Raw genomic sequence first — 20,993 nt, 5'->3', positions numbered from 1 at the left:
GCGAGACAGTTTAACGTGCTGGAGAGCTGCAGTGAAACCAACCTGTTACCTCCTCTGGGTCGATGTCCAGCTCAAACAGGGCTGTGATGGACGAGCTCTCGTCCTCCGCCGCTTTACGGCCGTGTCGGCTTCGCTGCCGGAGGCCTGACGAGTTACAGTGAAGCCTCACGAAGCTGAAGTGCACATTCTCAGTAGCCAAGGCCTTTTTATCTAGAGAACACAAAACACAAACATTTCTCAGAAGACATTCCTGGAGCTCGCTCATGAAGATGAAGAAGAGGAGGAAGGAAAGTGAGAGTAAATGATATCACTGTTTACTGCTATTCATCTCTGCACAAAGCTTATTATCATACAATATCTTTTATTCCTCTTTTCACAACAACTAAAGAACTTCACATTATACTTTTATCTGTTTTAGTTACTTTTAATGTTGTAGTTCTTTCAGCTATAAACAATGTTTCCTCACCAGACTCTTTATTCTCTCTCTTCAGGTTCATAAGAGACATAAAAACAAGCAGTTTGTTCCACATGTTACTGAGAAACACACAGAAGTGTAAACCCCTCTGTCCTGAAGATGTGGAGAACTTCAAGCTCCAGCTTCACCTCTGACTGAGACACAGAGCTCACACTGGAGACTCCTTCATTACATCATACACACACACACACACACACACACACACACATACACAAACACAAACATCACACACATCATACACACATCACACACAAATCACACTGGAAACTCCTTCATTACATCATACACACACACACATACACGCACACACATCACACACACACAAACACACACACACATCACACTGGAGACTCCTTCATTACATCATACACACACACAAACACACACACACACACACACTGGAGACTCCTTTATACACATCATACACACACGCACACACACGAATATACATCACACACACACACAAACATACACACACATCACACTGGAGACTCCTTCACCACATCATACACACAAAAACACACACAAACATCACTCACACACACACACACACACACACACACAAAACACTGGAGGTTCCTTCACCGCATACACACACACACACACACACACAGACACACAAACACACACACACACACAGCACTGGAGAATCTTTCACCACAAGATACACACACACACATTACACTGGAGACTCCTTCAACACATCATACACACAAAAACACACACAAACATCACACACACAACACTGGAGGTTCCTTCACCGCATACACACACACACACACACATACACACACACACATACACACACACACACCCACAGACACACAAACATACACACACACACACATGAGACTCTTTCACCACATCATATACACACACAATCACACACACACTCATACACACACTCACACACACACTGGAGATTCCTTCACCACACACACACGCACACACACACCCACAGACACATACAAACACACACACACAGACAGATACATACAAACACACACATCACACTGGAGACTCCTTTACCACATCACACACACACACACACACACACACACACACACACACACACACACATACACAGACACACACATCACACACACACACTGGAAACTCCTTCACCACATCACACACACACACACACACACACACACAGAAGACTCCTTCAATAGAAAATGCTAAATAATTTCCCCCTCCACATTTAATTGATTGCTTAAATACTTTTTCTATTTTAATCCACAACCTTGAAGAAACCAAGTTTATATAACTGCCTCGCCTCCTTATATAAACACGCTGTCATTTATGGGTTAAACCTGTTTTTTTTTTTTTTTTATTATTTTTTTTATTATTATCAGTTCTGGAGCTGATGTTCTGGAGAATTAATCAACATCTGACCACCAATCAGAGTCCAGAACTCAGCAGAGGAATCTTATAGTAAATATATTAATCATCATCATCTGATTTGTTTGTCCTGTGAGTTTTACCTAACAGAGCCATGCTGAAGCCCTCGGTGACTTTCTCTGGACTGCGTTTCAGACTGCATTTCCCCTGAGCCCATTTAAACGTGGCCGTGGTTTTGATCCTGTGAGTGTAGGAAGAGTCCAGACCTGAAACAGAAGACAGGATGAAGAGTTCCAATCAATCAATCAATCAATCAATCAATCTATCTATCTATCGATCGATCTCTGTGATTGTGACAATTTCCTGGTTCTCACACTCACTCACTCATTTTCTACCGCTTATCTGAACTACCTCAGGTCACGGGGAGCCTGTGCCTATCTCAGGCGTCATCGGGCATCAAGGCAGGATACACCCTGGACGGAGTGCCAACCCATCACAGGGCACACACACACTCTCATTCACTCACACAATCACACACTACGGACAATTTTCCAGAGATGCCAATCAACCTACCATGCATGTCTTTGGACCGGGGGAGGAAACCGGAGTACCCAGAGGAAACCCCCGAGGCACGGGGAGAACATGCAAACTCCACACACACAAGGTGGAGGCGGGAATCGAACCCCCAACCCTGGAGGTGTGAGGAGAACGTGATAACCACTAAGACACCGTGCCTCTGCCAATTTCCTGGTTATAAATCTAAAATAGTCACGAACTTCAGCACAAATGTGCACGTATTTGTCGACTTGAACAAGTCTGGTCATGTGTCTAAAATGATCTAACTAGTTCAAAATAATATTACATTAAAAAAACATCAAAGCTACAATAAAAATGTCAAAATGTTTTAAAGGATAAGAAGACGTTTATGAATATATTATTTATATTACTAAGGAAAGTCTGGAGGTAAATCTGCGATGCTGTGGAGCTGTTTTTAGGTTCTTGGGAAGATCAATAAGAACATTAATGCTAGATACCTGGATAAAACAATTCCACAGAGGTGAGAAAAGAAATCGGTGCATGCGTGAACTTGCCTGAGCGGCGAGACCCGCCGTCGCCATGCTGTCCTCCTCCAGATGAGCCAGGCAGCGGCAGGCCACAGGTCACTGTGTAGGAATCTTCAGCACCTGCATACGCAACATACCAGAGCGAGAGACGCGGGAGACGACTGAGTGCAACAAGATCCCATGTCATGTGAAAGCGTGTACAGTGAGCTGAGAGCATGAGGCCCGCACTCACCGTTACTGATGTTCACCTGAGACTGACAGGTGAGGAAGCAATGCTCAGCTCCTCCGTGTTTACTGCAGTTCAGCGTCGCTCTAACAGGAACCATCAGTAGCAGAGAACCGGTGACTTCTGAATGTTTGAGATCATAACAAACTCACAGGACAAGGACGGAGCGGAACAAGCAAACTCCACTGAGAAGGATTTACAATCTTTTATATTTTAACATACAGACAAGTGTAAACATCTGCATTCCTTTAGGACAGGAAACTTTCTTTAAAGCAAAGTGATGTTTCAGCTGCTTTCACAGATGCTCCTCATCATCAGGAGGAAGAAAAATTCCAGACAAATATTAAGTTGTAAAATAGACCGGAACATTTTTTTCCAAATTCGAACAATAAATTTGCACTCAGCTGTGTATGAATCGGGTAGAAAAGCTCGAGCGATACCATGTGATTAAAGTTAGCTGCATGCAACAGTTTCAAGGAGAAGGAGAAAAGTGAGGACGAGCAAGAAAGGAAAAAAATCACTTAAAGGAACTCAAAGTATCTCCTGTTTTCAGCCCCAGAGAGAAGAATAAACACTAAATGTCCCAAGTGTGACTGTTTCTTACCCATGCAGTCCTTCTTGTTCCAGTGCAGTCTGTATCCGGCTCTGCAGTGACACTGAAAGCCTCCCAGTGTGTTTTCACACACGTGACCACAACCTCCATTATTCACACTGCATTCGTTAACATCTGACATAAAACAGAAAAATTACACACATTCCACATCAGGCCAAAATATTAATAATAAATAAGATTAGCAAACTGAAGTATCTTTTTCTTTTCACTCTTTAGCTCAACACGTGTATGACGTATCACCAGGTCCTGGAGGAACGTGGCTTCATTTCACTGTGTACTCTGTCAGCTCAATACGCATGAAATGACGATTTCCAGTTGTCTCAGGAATTGGCGGCTGTCGTAAGGAAAGCTGATTTTATCTCGGCTTTGGCTTCAAACTACTCCTTTGATTTTCTTGCGCTAACCGAGACCTGGATATACACACAGAACACTTCTACACCAGCTGTTCTATCCTATATATAGGATTGTCTGTTCTATCCTTATATCCTATTCTATACTTTCTCTCACTCACCATGGGCAGGGGTGGTGGTTCACCTCTCCTCCTGTCTCATTTATCCATCTCTTCTTTTGAATTTCATGCCATTTCAGTTACCTCTCAAATCAACCTACTCATCATTGTTGTCTACTGCCCTCCTGGTCCCCTAAGAGACTTCCTGGAATAAATGGACACACTGCTCAGTGCTTTCCCTTCCGACAGCACACCTCTGACAGTGCTTGGTGATTTCAACCTCCCCTTTGACAAGCTTCAATCTTCTCCCCTCCTGACTCTCCTGGACTCGTTTGCCCTGACGCTCAACAGCTACATCCCCACACACAAAGCAGGCAATGTCCTGGACCTGGTTGACAACTGGATTACTGCAACACACTGCTGGCAGGTTTACCTATGAACACAATTCGTCCTCTGCAAATGATCCAAAATGCAGCTGACTTGTTTTCAACCTGCTAAAGTTCTCCACACCACCACACTGCTGTGTTCCTCCACTGGCTCCTGTAGCTGAACACATCAGGTTTAAACACTGATGCTGGCCTACAAAGCCAAAAACAGACCATCTCCCTCTTACCTCAAAGCCCTCATCACTCCTCACACCCTCAGGTCTACAGCACTGCTCCACAGGTTCCACCATCTCTCAGGGTAAGAGGTAAGTTTACTACAAGACTCTTTTCTGTTCTGGCACCGAGGTGGTGGGATGAACTTCCCCTAGAGGTCCGGACAGCTGAGTCACTGGATATCTTCAAACGACGGGTGAAGACCTACTTATTCAGGAAACACTTCAACTAGCACTTTATCCCCTGTTTGTTGTATATGTGTATTTTTTAAAAAAACACAAGAACTTTGAACAGAGTTTTAGACTCATGGTATCTTAAGTCTGTAACCTTGTAAACCGGAGTTAATGCATTCAATGATAGAGACTTTAAAGCACTTTTTTACGTCACTCTGCATAACAGAGTGTCACATGCTGTCAATGTAAATGTAAATAAAAGCCTCTTGATCATAAACTTCATTACAAACCAAATTACAGCTGTAAGCATGTTGCATTAACCTCAACTTTAATCAACACAAACAACACAAAAACGTCAAGAACAAGAACAATCTTCTCCTTTAACACACAGACGCTCAAGAGCTGAACTGAAATCATCTAAAGCCCTGTTCAGATGGGATAAGTTTTCCATGTGGATGTTCGTTGTGTACTTAATCCTGGAGTATCTCTGGGATTTTATTTTTTATTATTTACTCTACCACCATGTCAGTTCAGACAAAGATTGTGTTGTATCCTTTGTGAGAAGAGCTTCTGGGCTTATTGTTCAGTATAAAGACAGGAAGTGCTCGCTCTTTCTCTTCTCTCTCAACACAAAAGGTTAAAACTCAGAACAATGAAATCAAGACAAGGTGTAAATAATGTCAGAGAAAAGGAGCTTCAGAGGATGTTAGGGCAGTTGCTGAGTTCCTAACACAGGTACGTACTATAGACATGTTGTAGTCATGTGACCTACTAATGATGACGTGAATATATATACCCCTATACCCAGTGATTATAAGAAAATAATTAATTAATTAATTAAATAAATAAATAACATTAAAGGTGGGGCGTACAATATTTGAGAGAATGCTTCAGAAAGCTGAGTCGGGCTGACAAACAAAACAAACGTGTAGCCAATGAGCAGAAAGGGGCGTGTCTTGTCAATATGGGCGGAGAGAGTGTTCAGTGCGCATGTGTGACATTAGCAGAAAGCGGTTTTAACATTGACATGGAGGATAAAAACAAAGAAAGAAAGAGAAGAAAGACTTACGATAAGGTAAGAAGTAGGACGTGTTAATATAGGATCAGCTTTCCAGCGCTGGAGAGAACTGAAGGAGCAGGAAGTTGGTCACATATTCACAGATTGGAGTTTCCTGAGTCAATAACTCCTGAGCTAAACACTGTTACTACACAAATAACACCTCTTTTCTATCGTAGTAATGTAGAGACGCAGCTACAACCGTGTTTTGTGTAGTAACAGTGTTTAGCTCAGGAGTTATTGACTCAGGAAACTCCAATCTGTGAATATGTGACCAACTTTACTTAAGACGCCGAGGCGCTTTTTTCCTTCTCGATAGGTGAGTAACGTTGGTTTTGCTTTGTTACACAGAACTAATATATGTCTTTGTCCTTTACATGATTATGTTTGTGTGTCATTTTTGCTTGTTTGTTTATCTACAATCGTATTGTTCTTCACTTCAGCTGTGATAAAGACATGTTTCTTTCCATTAGTTGCCTGGGTTACGTATGTACGTGTGGGCGGAGCTATCGATACAGGGGTGGGACCCATTTGGGTTAGGGGCGTGTTTGTTTTGGTGATTTTATATGTCAACATTGGCTTTCAAACAACGTACACCGCACCTTTAATTACTGAGAGTTCAGTAGAAGTGTACCGAAAAGATCCATGATTAGCGTCTCATCTCTGACTCTGTTATTCACTGATTTACACTTAGCGCTGAGTTCAGTGCTTATTATAATCCCAAAATGTGCTGATCAGCAGAACGGGAACCCAGACGTACCGCCACAGTGTGCCAGACCATAGAGTGTGTATCCCTTATTACACACACACTCGAAGCTTCCCGGGGAGTTCACACAAGTCTGGTCACACGTCCTCTCAAAGAAGCACTCGTCAATATCTATAATTAAGCAAAAATATATAAATATATCATCTACACACACACACACACACACACAATGTAATTACACACATCTGTCTTGTTGACGTGTGCTCATTTACAGCTTCAACATCAGATATTGAATATGAAAGAAATATATGCAGTGGTTAATAATAACAGGGTGACATTCTTCTGAAGATGAAGTGTGTGTGCTTTACAAAAACATCTTAAAGCTCACACAGTTAAAGATCTTCAAAAAAATCCTGCAAGTCGATATGAGCATGTCTGTCATCCAACTACACACTCACACTCTCTGTCTCACACACACACACACTCACTCACTTACACACACTTTCAGACACACACTCACTCACACACAGTCTCACACAAACACACACATACACACACACTTACTTACACACAAACACTCTCAAACACTCAGTCAGATACTCACACACACACACACACACACATACTCACTCACTCACTCACTCACTCACAAACACACTATCACACACACTCACAAAAGCGCACACAGTCACACACTCACACACACAAAAACTCTTGCACACATTCAGACACTCAAACAGTCTCACACACTCACTTAGACAAACACACCCACTCACCTACAAACACTCTCACACACTCGCCCTCTCAGACAAACACACACACTCATAAACACACTCTCTCTCCCACAAACACAAACTGTCTCTCTCTCTCTCACACACACACACACACACACACACAGACACACTCAAACAAAACAAACACACACACACAAAATTACACACACACACATACAAAGTTACTCACACACTCTCTCTCTTTCTCTCTCTCACAGATACACACACAAACACACCCACACACAATCACACCCACACACACTTACTCTCTCACACACACACACACACACAATCACAAGCACAGACACAAATACTCACGCACTCAATAAAACACACACACTCTCTCACACACACAAACTCACTCACACACACTCACTTACATATACAGACACACTGACTGACACACACTTACTTAGACAAACACACACACACACAGAAAGACTCACTGACACAGAAGCACACTTTTGCAAACTCTCAGACACACACAAACACTCACTCACACACACTGTCTCTCACTCACACACACAAACTCTCACACACACACTCAGACACTCACACACACACACTGACATTCACACACACTGACATTCACTCACACACAGACACACTTACACACATACACCCTCACATACTCACTTACAGAAACACACACACACACTCACTCACATGCACACTCACACACACTTTCAGACACACACTCAAGACACACACAGTCTCACACAAACACACACTCACTGACAAACACACTCACACAAACACACTTTTACACATTTACACTTAAATACACTTACTTACACACAAACACTCACAGAAACTCACATACACACTCACACACACTCACTCTCTCCCACAAACACAGTCTCACACACACACACACACACACAGACACACCCAAACAAAACAAAGACACTCACACACATACTCACTCACACACACACACTCACACACACTCACTCACACACACACACTCACTCACTAACACACACACACGAACACACTCACTGACACCTACACACACTCACTGACACCCACACACACTCACTGACACCCACACACACTCACTGACACCCACACACACTCACTGACACCCACACACACTCACTGACACCCCCACACACACTCACACAAACACACTCACACAAACACACACACTTTTACTCACACTCAGTCACACACACTCTCACTTACACACTCACACAAACACTCTCTCACGCACACACACTCGCGGACACACACTCGCGGACACACACTCGCGGACACACACTCGCGGACACACACTCGCGGACACACACTCGCGGACACACACTCGAGGACACACACTCGAGGACACACACTCGAGGACACACACTCGAGGACACACACTCGAGGACACACACTCGAGGACACACACTCGAGGACACACACTCACGCAGACAAACAATCACTCATTGACACACTCACACAAACATACTCACACACTCAGTGACACACACACAAACTCACACACACTCAGACATGCACACTCACTTACACACACACACACACACACACACACACACACACAGCACTACAAACAAAAACATCAGGAGTCGAACCCTGACAGGAGCGCTCATCAGTCAGCAGTTTGAAGCCTTTGTGGCAGTTACACTCGAAGCTTCCGATGGTGTTCCTACAGAAGTGATCACAGCCTCCATTGTGGAACTCGCACTCGTCTATATCTACACGTAAACACACACACACAAACACACACATAAACACATATATACACACACACAACAGTAGAAAATGCCATGATATAAGGGATTGATCAGTGTCTGTGTTCCAGCGCTGATGAATTCACAAATAAACGAAAAGTTTTGTAATATTTCTCAGTGTGAGATTAATGTAAAGACATTAAAATGATTTCTAAACACATGCAGGTTTTATTTTCTCTTCTTTCTAATTCTTGAGTTGGAGTGAAGAAGGTGAGTGTCCTGCACTGAGCCCTGATGCTGATTTAACCCCACTGAACACCGACTGAACTCCTCACTAACATCAGTGTCTGTTCTCACTAATGCTCTTGTAGCTGAATGATCACTAATCCCCACAGAAACTATCTAAGGGAGAAGCTTCAGAAAATAGGGAATGACTTCAAGTTAATGCACATGGTTGTGGAATGGAACGTTCCAGAAGCACATAGAGGTGAGGTCAGGGGTGCAAACTTTTTCAAATGTAGTATATTAAAAATGGGTCAGACCTTCGCAGCTCTTCCCATCCAGTTGGAGAGTGAAACCCACAGGACAGCTACAGCGGACGCCGGTGGACGTGTCCTTACACATACTGTCACATCCACCGTTATTTACAGCACAGGTCTCTAAAACACACACACACAGTGTATTAGCCCTACTCACACACACACACACACACAGTGTATTAGCCCTACTCACACACACAGGCACATTCACACAATCACAAACACACACAGACACACACACACACACAGTGTATTAGCCCTACTCACACACATACACCTTCACACAATCACAAACACGCACACACACACACAGTGCATTAGCCCTACTCACACACAGACACATTCACACAATCACAAACACACACACATATACACACACACACACACACACTCCGTGTATTAGCCCTACTCACACACACAGACACATTCACACAATCACAAACACACACACATATACACACACACACACACACACACTCCGTGTATTAGCCCTACTCACACACACAGGCACATTCACACAATCACAAACACACACAGACACACACACACACAGTGTATTAGCCCTACTCACACACATACACCTTCACACAATCACAAACACGCACACACACACACAGTGCATTAGCCCTACTCACACACAGACTCATTCACACAATCACAAACACACACACATATACACACACACACACACACACACACTCCGTGTATTAGCCCTACTCACACACACAGACACAGTCACACAATCACAAACAAACACACACACACACGCACAGTGTATTAGCCCTACACACACACAGACACAGTCACACACATACACACTTTTACACACTATTAACCCTACATTTGATTCAGCTCACTGTAGTTCTGAAACTGTGAACTCAGTGTATTGCCTTCTCACACACAGTCACACAATCACACACCCACACACACTCAGTGTATTAGCCCTACTCAAACAAGTTTATTTTGTTAAGTTTATTTTGTAGCCAGTACACAAAGTGAGACGAAAAGTTTCGAGGAACAAACAGAGTGTTTAAGGCTTTTCTATCCCCAACTTCTAAAGCTGGGATTTGTGACGGAGGATTTAACTGTGCTGTAATGTGTATGAGACAAAAGTAAAGGCTTCTTCTAAAGTAAAGGCTTTAAACACATTTTTTAATCTGCTCGGATGTTTATTTAAATAAATATAATTTTTTCTATTATAAAATCTTTAATGTTTTATAATTATTAAATATTTATATATTAATCATGTCCTTCTTTTCCCTTCAGAAATACTTCTGTTTTTGTGTTTCTGCCTTGTTCTGGATTACAGTGTTATCATATTCTTAGATTTTTTTTTTCGGTGTCTTTTTTTGATGGGACATAAATAAATTCCTTGTAAATAACGTATCCTTTGAATAAAACCTTCAGATCTGATCATCTGAGGATATAAATCACAGTGAACATCTCCTGCTGTTTCTTTTATTCATATCGTCGTCTCTTTTTATTCTCTTTCTCTTTTTTCTTCCTGAATGTCTCCGCTGCTCTCCGTAAACATGATCATATCTTGTTTTATCTCCTTCGCTAGCTGAGCGATAAGATCGATATTTTCTGAAGGGGTGTGAGTGCTGTTTGCCTTCCAGACTCAGACTCGAGACTCAGCCTGTTTGTTTCATTTAACATCTAAAAGGTTTCAAGTGATCAAGTGGTGTCAGGTTCAAGCCATTATAAACTGAAACTAGATTTGTAAAGTTCGTCGCGACAAACTTTAATGTTGGCTTTGACGATGCATGTATTTGCAAAGGCCGGTGCTTTTTGGAGGCGAGTGGACATAAGGGTCAGTGTTACATTTGGAAGCAAGTAAACAGAAATCTAGGGTGCCAAAACATTTGGAGGTAAGTGGAGACAAGCATGTGACGTCATCAGAATACACGTGAGGAAGTTCCCCTCATTGTTCTGAGTGTTTTGATATGTCACACGTCCATGTTGTAAAAAGTTTTTTGATTTTGCATATTTTGGGGGCGGAGCTGCGGGACAACTGAAAGGCCAGTCGGTACACCAGTTTAAACTAGTTTGTTCAGAGTCTCACCCTTAAGGAGCCGAGTTTGGTGTAGATAGTTCAAAAGCTTGCCGAGTTATAAACCTCCAAAGTTATAATGGGAGTCTATGGGAAAAAAGGCCACTTTGAGACCCGGTACCAGAAGTACTGGTACTCGGATTGCTTATAAAAGTCACAGCAACAAACTTCAGACCAGCGTCTACAACATATCCGAATTTGGTTCATGTGGCTCGAAAGCCTAGGAGGAGTTACTCTTGATAAATTTTTGTCTAAGCTTAAATAGGAAAACAGAATGTTGGCTTCTACAAAGCGACATAATAAAGAATAAATCCCAATGAATAAACTACAAATACAGGGTGTGTATACTTTTGAGCGTGTTAATAAAGATCCCTGCTGATTGAAACCTGGCTGCTGTAAAATTCAGACTGGATGTTAATCAGAAATGCACCGAGACAGAGCTACATTTAGAGACGAAGCGTACAGAAAACCTTCTCACAGCCTCACATGTGAAATTTACCACACGTTCACCAGAATGGATTTTACAGCAGAGAGATCTGAGGTGAGAAAGTGTGGATTCTCAGCCATCTCACAGTTTGTTCTCAGGCCTGAGGTATGCAGTGGTGCGGCCAAGAGAAACGCTGCTCTGAGGTTACAGTTAGAAAAACTTTACGTTTGGATTAAATGCAGTTTTTACACCACTCTTTGCATGATTGTGAGAAAAACACACGCATTCGGACTCAACTGCTGTGGATTTTTTACCCATCAGGAGTCGCCGCTTGACGCGTTTGTCGACTTCGGCAAGAGACGTGGCGTTGTGCTCAGAGCTGGAGGTCACGTCGTCTCTTTCTGCAATGACAGAAGAAAAAATCGTCAGAAAGAACCGTGTGATATTCTACAGAAAAAGTACAGAAATAAAAAAAAAAGGAAAGAAAAAAATAAGCAACAATAACGAAAAAAAAAAAAAACACAAGATAAACAGTGACCAAAAAAAATGTAAAAAAAAAAAAAAAAAATTTTAACATAACATTCCTTTAAAATTCAGAAATAAAATAAATGCAAGTTTTAAAAAAGCAATAATTTGTAAAACATGAATATCTAAAGTTTTTAATTCTTTAATTAATTAATAATTTATTTGTTTATTTATTTGTTTATTTATTTGTTTATTTATTTAATAGCACTTGAATTCTGTTTCCTTACAATTAAAAGTTTAGATTGTCAAAACTATGTAAATCATAATAAAAGGTTATCAGGATGAAAATCATGATCACTCACATGGTTTAGTTTAGTTTAGTTTAGTTTAGTTTAGTTTAGTTTAGTTTAGTTTAGTTTAACAGACTCAGTAACTGTATCTGGAGCCGACGCTGAGCTCTGACACTTTAAAAGTTAAACACAATCCAACGACAAATATTATTAATTTTTATTAGATAATTACGTCGTTTCTCAGCAAAACATCTACAGAACAGGAAGCTGAGACGGTAGTAAATAACAGTTCACATTAAATGAACGATAGCGTTTCTATAGCAACAGCTCATTCGCAGGGAGTGTACAGAGAACACTGTGTTCTGTAAGGTTTTCTGTGTGTGTGTGTGTGTGTGTGTGTGTGTGTGTGTGTGTGTCTGTGTATGTGTGTGTGTGTATGTGTATGTGTGTGTGTATGTGTGTGTGTGTGTGTGTGTGTGTGTGTGTGTGTGTGTGTGTGTGTGTGTGTATGTGTGTGTGTGTATGTGTATGTGTATGTGTGTGTGTATGTGTGTGTGTGTGTGTGTGTGTGTGTGTGTGACAGTCAGTCAGTCTTCCTCTTCAGAACTGTTAGTGACAACAGGAGCTTTAATCACTATAATAATAATAACACAATGTACAGTGTAAAAAATCATAAAAATAACAGTTGTAATTGTCAGTAAGTTGATACTTAGTCACATGTAGTAAACATAATCACACACACTCATGCACGCACGCACACACGCACGCACACTCACGCACACATACCAACTTACGCACACACACATTCATGCACACATACACTCATCCACACACTCACGCACACGCCCACTCAGGCACACTCACGCACACACACTCACGCACACACAAACACACACCCCCACACACACTTGCACACACTCAAGCGCACACACTCACGTGCACACACTCACGCACGCCCACACACTCATGCACGCACACACACACACTCACGCACACACTTACGCATGCACGCAAATGCATGCACACAAACACACACAAACGCACATGCACACTTACGCACGGGCACACACTCATGCACACACACACACACACACACACTCACTCTCGTGCACACACTCTCACACACACACTCACGCACACACACATGCCCACACTCATGCACACACCCACATTTATGCACACACACCCCACAGACACTCGCACACACAGACACACACAGACATGCACACACTCGCTCACTCACATACACACTCAAGCACACACTCTCAAGCACACACTCTCAAGCACACACTCTCAAGCACACACAAACGAACATAAAAATGCACAACACAGGCACGCACATGAATGGACACAAACACGCACACAAAAAAAATCACTCTCATACACACTCACACACAACCTCACTCACACCCACACACACACCCCTTACACACACTCACTCCCACACACACACCCTTACACACACTCATGCAGACACTCACGCACACACGCTCACGCACACACGCTCACACAAACACACACATACACGCACAGACATGCACACACGCATGCACACAAGCAAGCACACACACAAACACACACAAATAAATTCACCTCCAGCACTCAGTGAAGTGAACCGCAGACCTCCCTGATGGCATAAACTTATTCTGATCTCTTCTATGTGTGAGAAAGATAACGAAGAGAAAACTAAAGAATGCAGGCGATGCTGGTGGAGTGAAAGGCAGAGATGGAGTCAAAGAGATGATCAACATGGACCTCACACACACACACACACACACATACACACACACACTTATAATGAGAAGACAGACGGTAGGCTCCAGTTATTGCTCCTCATTATCTGATGTGTGTGTGTGTGTGTGTGTGTGTTCATGATCTCTATCACTTTGTTTGGAATTTGGCAGAAATAAAGATCATCACTTTGCAGCCTCAGTTTGAGACACAAGTTCATGACTACATACCTACACATGAGCGAGCGTCGGTCTGAAGCGTGTATCTGGCGTGACACCTGCACACCGGCCCGTGTTCCGTGTCCTCACAGACGTGGTGGCACGCCCCATTGCCATGGTTACAGGTCACTATGCAACAAGAACCCAGATGGAGTCAGATGTTGTATGATGTTTTTACCACATAAACATTACTCTGCATGATACTTCACCAATCATCACCATCATCATCATCATCATCACACCCAAAATGCTCAGCTTTCGTTTAGATTTTCGCATGCATAAAAAATGTAAAATAAATAAGTAAATAAAAACAATAATAATAATAATTCACATTCATATAGAAACACGTACAGATGCAGCCACGTTGGTTTTTAGCGAGCTCGAAACCCGGACGACACTCGCAGGAAACTCCGCCTTTGGGCGTCTCTCTGCAGATGTGTGCGCAGCCGTGCTCTTTGTTCATGCAGCTCAGACCTTCTGTGAGAAATAGGAGCAGTTAGAAGGAATTAAAACATTAAATCTACAAACATTAAGCCTTTTTTTGGCTGTTCATCCATTTAGTTGTGTGTAAATTGTGTGTGTGTGTGTGTGTATCTGAGAGAGTATGTGTGTATGTGTGTGTGTGTTGTGTGTGTGTATGTGTTGTGTGTTGTGTGTGTGTTGAGTGTGTGTGTCTGAGAGAATGTGTGTGTGTCTGAGAGTGTGTGTGTGTGTGGTGTGTGTGTTGTGTGTGTGTGTGTGTGTGTGTGTGTGTGTGTGTGTGTGTGTGACAGAGTGTGTGTGTGTGTGTGACTGAGAGTGTGTGTGTGTGTGTGTCTGAGAGTGAGAGTGTGTGTGTGTGTTGTGTGTGTGTGTGACTGAGAGTGTGTGTGTGTTGTGTGTGTGTGTGTGTGTGTGACTGAGAGTGTGTGTATGTGTGTGTGTTGTGTGTGTGTGTGACTGAGAGTGTGTGTGTGTGTGTTGTGTGTGTGTGTGACTGAGAGTGTGTGTGTGTGTGTGTGTGACTGAGAGTGTGTGTATGTGTGTGTTGTGTGTGTGTGTGACTGAGAGTGTGTGTGTGTGTTGTGTGTGTGTGTGACTGAGAGTGTGTGTGTGTGTGTGTGTGTGTGTGTGTGACTGAGAGTGTGTGTATGTGTGTGTGTGTGTGTGACTGAGAGTGTGTGTGTATGTGTGTGTGTGTGTGTGTGTGTGTGTGTGACTGAGAGTGTGTGTGTGTGTGTTGTGTGTGTGTGTGACTGAGAGTGTGTGTGTGTGTGTGTGACTGAGAGTGTGTGTATGTGTGTGTGTGTGTGTGTGTGTGACTGAGAGTGTGTGACTGAGAGTGTGTGTATGTGTGTGTGTTGTGTGTGTGTGTGACTGAGAGTGTGTGTGTGTGTGTTGTGTGTGTGTGTGACTGAGAGTGTGTGTGTGTGTGTGTGTGTGTGTGTGTGTGACTGAGAGTGTGTGTATGTGTGTGTGTGTGTGACTGAGAGTGTGTGTATGTGTGTGTGTGTGTGTGTGTGTGTGTGTGTGTGTGTAAAACTCTTTTCAAGTCCAGTTCTATTTAGTGGGCTGCACTCTGACCTGTGGTGATAGAGTGTCGCAGGTCGGTTTTCCTCAATCACACTGAACCCAAAGTTGGACGTGTTAATAGGATTTTGTGAGTTTGCTCGGAGAAACCCAATGGGGTGGAAAGCCTTCAGTCCATTTTACAGAGGGGTGAGGGGGTGTGGTGGGGCTTTTGTTTGGTAAGAAGTGAGAAAGTGACAATGCTTGAGGCTGAGAAGCTCCATAAAAAGGTGCTTTATTCCCATCTACGAGCCCAGTGTCACAGTTACTGACTCAGTTTGTTTCACATACAGACTTTTTTTTCCCCCCACAGAAGGATAATGAACCAGAAGGAAAAAGGGAGCACAAAGTTTAAAGCTGTCACTCTCTATTATCCTGTCAATCAAGTGCTCACATGAGCCGACATTTACGAAGTAGCTCGGGCTCTACTCCGCCCTCAGAACTGACACGGACCAGAGGCACGTTTAACACACACACATTTATCCAATACACAAAAACACGTTTCAGAGGTTCTTCTCTCTCTGTGTTGAAGCAGCAGAGATAATAAACATAAAATTAAAACATTTAAAAATCTTTACACTACAGCGGATTGGACAGAAGGTGTTGATTCATTTTCTATCTAGCAGCTCTGATATCCTTGTGAACATTAATCTGCTTAATCTAATACGGTAACGTTTCTATAGCAACAGCTCATTTACAGGGGTGTGTACCAGCCAGAGCTGAAGCTGGAACATGAAGTTCTCCAAATTTTCTCTTATTAACTTTAACATAAAGGATACAGAGAGTCTGATGTGTGTGTGTGTGTGTGTGTGTGTGTGTGTGTGTGTGTGTGTGTGTCAAGTCAAGTCAGGTCAAGAAGCTTTTATTGTCATTTACACCATATCTAACTGTTACAGTGACATGAGACGACGTTTCTCCAGGATCATGAAGCTACATAAAACACACACAGAGCTATAAGGACTTAGTAAGTTAGTCCTAGATACATAAAGTGTATCTGTACAACCTGGTGTACACAGTGTAGGACAAGATAAACAAGACAGACAAGACAGTGCAGGACAAAAGACAGTGCAGGACAAAAGACAGTCAGGAAAAAAGACAGTACAGGACAAAAAATATACAAGACAATACAAAAAAGACAATACACATTAGACAATAAACAGAAACAGCGCCACTGTAAATACTGTATGTTCAAATAATATTACATGTGCAGTAATACTGTAATGAACACAGTGTTATAGCAGCAGGTCCCTGAGATAATTTGAAGTATTGTGCAAAACAGCAAACGACCGAAATGTAAGACAGTGTGTGCAAAGAGCAGGTTGATGGATGTATATTGGAAGTGTGTGTAATTGGTGCAGTCTGTGCAGTCCATACAGTTGATGTGTGTGTGAATGTTGTGCACAGAACAGTGTGTGTGTGTGTGTGTGTGTGTATGTGTGTGTTTATAGCTGTTATACTGTACATCAGTGAAAACTTGTTCACCAACATTCCACAATGTTAAATGCAACTATAAACAGATAAAAAGTTTGACATCGTTGTATAATAAATAAATGTAATCGTTAAAATTGCTGTGATAAATAAACGTGTTATCGGAACCTCTGAGAGATTGTAGTAACTTTGTAGTAGAGAGAATGTAGTAACTTTAACACTCTATCATGAAGCATCACTACAGGACTCCAAAGCTATCCAGCTAGAATGAATGGTGGTGTTCTGCTGAGAGTGTGTGTAGCTACTCACCCACTGAGCGATGGATGCACGTGTGCTGATTGTCACTCAGGAAGAATCCGTGTTTGCAGCGACACTCGTAACTCCCCACGGTGTTGACGCACTCGTGCTGACAGCCGCCATTGTTGAAAAGACACTCATCCACGTCTAGCGGAAAAGCGTGCACACGACGCAGAAAGCGTATAAAATTTCAAACGTTACACATAACACAGAACAATCATTTCCATTCCCGTCACTCACAACTCATCTAAAGGTGTTCTGATATTAATAAACCTGATCATTACCGAGGCAGTTGTGTCCATCGTGGGCCAAATGAAATCCATCATAACAAGTGCAGCGGTAATTTCCTGGGATGTTGTTACACTCGTGCACGCAGCCACCGTTGAATTCGGCGTCGCATTCATCAATATCTACAAACACAGGACACGAGTTATTACTGATTAAAGGAGTTGTCTTTACAGTCATAAAAGCAGAATCCTGAACTCTTTTCTGGTCCTGAAATTGGCTCTGCATCTACAGCTACTCAGCTCTACCTCTTTTCTTTAAAAGGAAACTCACAACATACTGAAGCATGAAACACACCGCTATCAACTGCTAAATTATCCCAACTGTAGAAATGTTAATTAAACATGCAAATTTATTCATCTGCTTGAAATTGCTCTTGCTAAAGGAAGATGAACAAATATTCACATTTTTTTGTGAAAATTTTCTATTTTTTTTTGATTATCTGTAAACATGTACAACATTAAAGTCAACGTAAAAACGTTAACATTCAGGTGCGATGTCTGAATAGAAAAAGTGACATTTTAATTCCTTTATTTATTTGTTTGTTTAGTTCTGTATTTAAAAAGGGAATTGGCCATGAAATGCTCTTGACCTGGTGCTTTTTTTTATAATAATAATAATAATAATAATAATAATAATAATAATTATTATTATTATTATTATTATAATACAGACAAAGAATAGAAATAGAGTGAGCGATGAATTTCTTTTCCATTTTAAATTCAGAGCCATTCTACATTCCTAAAAACAAGAATGCATTTTGTGAGAGATTGAGAATTATTTAAGCAATGCAAAGTAAACGTTTCTGTACGATACAGAAATAAATGCACGCCAATCTAAGCTGAAGTTCTCACTCACTCATCTTCTACCGCTTATCCGAACTACCTCGGGTCACGGGGAGCCTGTGCCTATCTCAGGTGTCATCGGGCATCAAGGCAGGATACACCCTGGACGGAGTGCCAACCCATCGCAGGGCACACACACACGCACACTCATTCACTCACACACTCACACACTACGGACAATTTTCCAGAGATGCCAATCAACCTACCATGCATGTCTTTGGACCGGGGGAGAAAACCGGAGTACCCGGAGGAAACCCCCGAGGCACGGGGAGAACATGCAAACTCCACACACACAAGGTGGAGGCGGGAATCGAACCCCCAACCCTGGAGGTGTGAGGCGAACGTGCTAACCACTAAGCCACCGTGCCTCCCTAAGCTGAAGTTCAGCATCACAAATTATTCTCACGTCTCACTTCATAACAGTTTCTAGACAGGTCTCAGTGGATAATCACACACACTTTACAGGAGTGTTTCCTGCAGATGTGCAGACATTAGACTTGTACAGCAGTGAAGTCGAACACAAAAGTCCATTCAATCTAATAAACACTTTTAACTTCCTGCTGAACTTAAAGAAAACATCTGGAGTCAGTCAAGGGTCAACACTGAGACCATTTAAATTGTGATTTCAAACATTTATTAAGAGATTTCTTTAAAAAAAAAAAAAAATACCTTCACACTGCGTCCCGTCACCTTTAAAGCCGGATTTACACGTGCACTTGTAGGACGTCGGAGTGTTTTGACAAATGGCGTCAATGTGACAGGCATCGCTTCCATCAGAGCACTGATCCACATCTGCAGCAGCAAAACACCCGAACATGAGGCGCAAAAAAACAAAATAAAGCAAAAGAGAATTGCGCCAGAACCAAACGGAACCGACCACCACAGGGAATAAAGTTAGCAATAACACAGACAAGCAGCGACAGCCAGAAGAAATCAGTGAGAAAGCTGTAACGGATCTGTGTGTGAACTAAACAAAAGGACAGAACAGTGCAGTCTCTTACCGGCGTCCCGGAGGAGCGCAGCGCTTTTCCCCTCACTGTGGAACAGCAGTAAATATGAGCACAAGTGCAGCGCAACACTAACTGACCCCATGGTGTTCAGTATCACTCTCAAAGGCGAGCAAATCATCACTAATACATTACAAATACAATAACAACAAAAACACGCGTTTATCTTGTTCTGGAGAGGAGCGCGATCGTCCGGCTCATCATACCGTCCTTGTAATGAGAGGGACGTGTGTGCGTGTGTGCGTGTGTGTGTGTGTCGGGGGAGGGGGTTGTCTCTTTTGCCAAAACGTGTCGATAAATTCGCACAGTGCGCTTCTCTCTCTCTCTCTCTCTCTCTCTCTCTCTCTCACACACACACACACTCTCTGTCTCTCTCTCTCTCTCTCACACACACACTCTCTGTCTCTCTCTCTCTCTCTCTGTCTGTCTGTCAGTCTGTCTCTCTCTCTCTCTCTCTCTCTCTCTCTCTCACACTTTCTGTCTCTCTCTATCTCTCTCTCTGTTTCTGTCTCTCTCTCTCTGTCTCCCTCTGTCTCTCTCTCTCTCCCTTTTTCTGTCTCTCTCTCTCTCTGTCTCTCTCTCTCTCTCTCGGTCTCTCTCTTTGTCTCTCTCTCTCTGTCTCTCTCTCTCGGTCTCTCTCTTTGTCTCTCTCTTTCTGTCTCTGTCTCTCTCCCCCACTCTCTCTGTCTCTCTCTCCCTCTCTCTCTTA

The 20,993-nt window shown here is 42.5% G+C and overlaps 1 protein-coding gene across 3 annotated transcripts in view; it reads right to left on the bottom strand.

Moving 5' to 3' along the window:
• Positions 1 to 20,508, bottom strand: part of scube2 (signal peptide, CUB domain, EGF-like 2) — a 33,806-nt gene extending 13,298 nt beyond the window's left edge. For 2 of the 3 annotated variants that reach the window (XM_060874931.1, XM_060875019.1), the window contains exons 1-15: positions 20,279 to 20,508; positions 19,947 to 20,069; positions 18,432 to 18,557; positions 18,160 to 18,294; positions 15,226 to 15,351; positions 14,887 to 15,003; positions 12,485 to 12,571; positions 9,694 to 9,810; positions 9,053 to 9,175; positions 6,760 to 6,876; positions 3,714 to 3,836; positions 3,116 to 3,232; positions 2,911 to 3,003; positions 1,963 to 2,085; positions 43 to 210 (exon numbers count right to left, since the gene is read on the bottom strand). In XM_060874931.1, the coding sequence (XP_060730914.1) occupies positions 43 to 210; positions 1,963 to 2,085; positions 2,911 to 3,003; positions 3,116 to 3,232; positions 3,714 to 3,836; positions 6,760 to 6,876; positions 9,053 to 9,175; positions 9,694 to 9,810; positions 12,485 to 12,571; positions 14,887 to 15,003; positions 15,226 to 15,351; positions 18,160 to 18,294; positions 18,432 to 18,557; positions 19,947 to 20,069; positions 20,279 to 20,405 (1,822 nt within the window). In that variant the 5' untranslated portion in view covers positions 20,406 to 20,508. The remainder of the gene's footprint in view (positions 1 to 42; positions 211 to 1,962; positions 2,086 to 2,910; positions 3,004 to 3,115; positions 3,233 to 3,713; positions 3,837 to 6,759; positions 6,877 to 9,052; positions 9,176 to 9,693; positions 9,811 to 12,484; positions 12,572 to 14,886; positions 15,004 to 15,225; positions 15,352 to 18,159; positions 18,295 to 18,431; positions 18,558 to 19,946; positions 20,070 to 20,278) is intronic. The other variant, XM_060875094.1, reaches the window with a different exon arrangement.
• Positions 20,509 to 20,993: the final 485 nt, after the last annotated feature.

The sequence above is a fragment of the Tachysurus vachellii genome, chromosome 1, assembly GCF_030014155.1.
Source record: "Tachysurus vachellii isolate PV-2020 chromosome 1, HZAU_Pvac_v1, whole genome shotgun sequence".
Lineage (NCBI taxonomy): Eukaryota > Metazoa > Chordata > Actinopteri > Siluriformes > Bagridae > Tachysurus > Tachysurus vachellii.
This window is presented reverse-complemented; position numbering and strand designations above follow the sequence as displayed.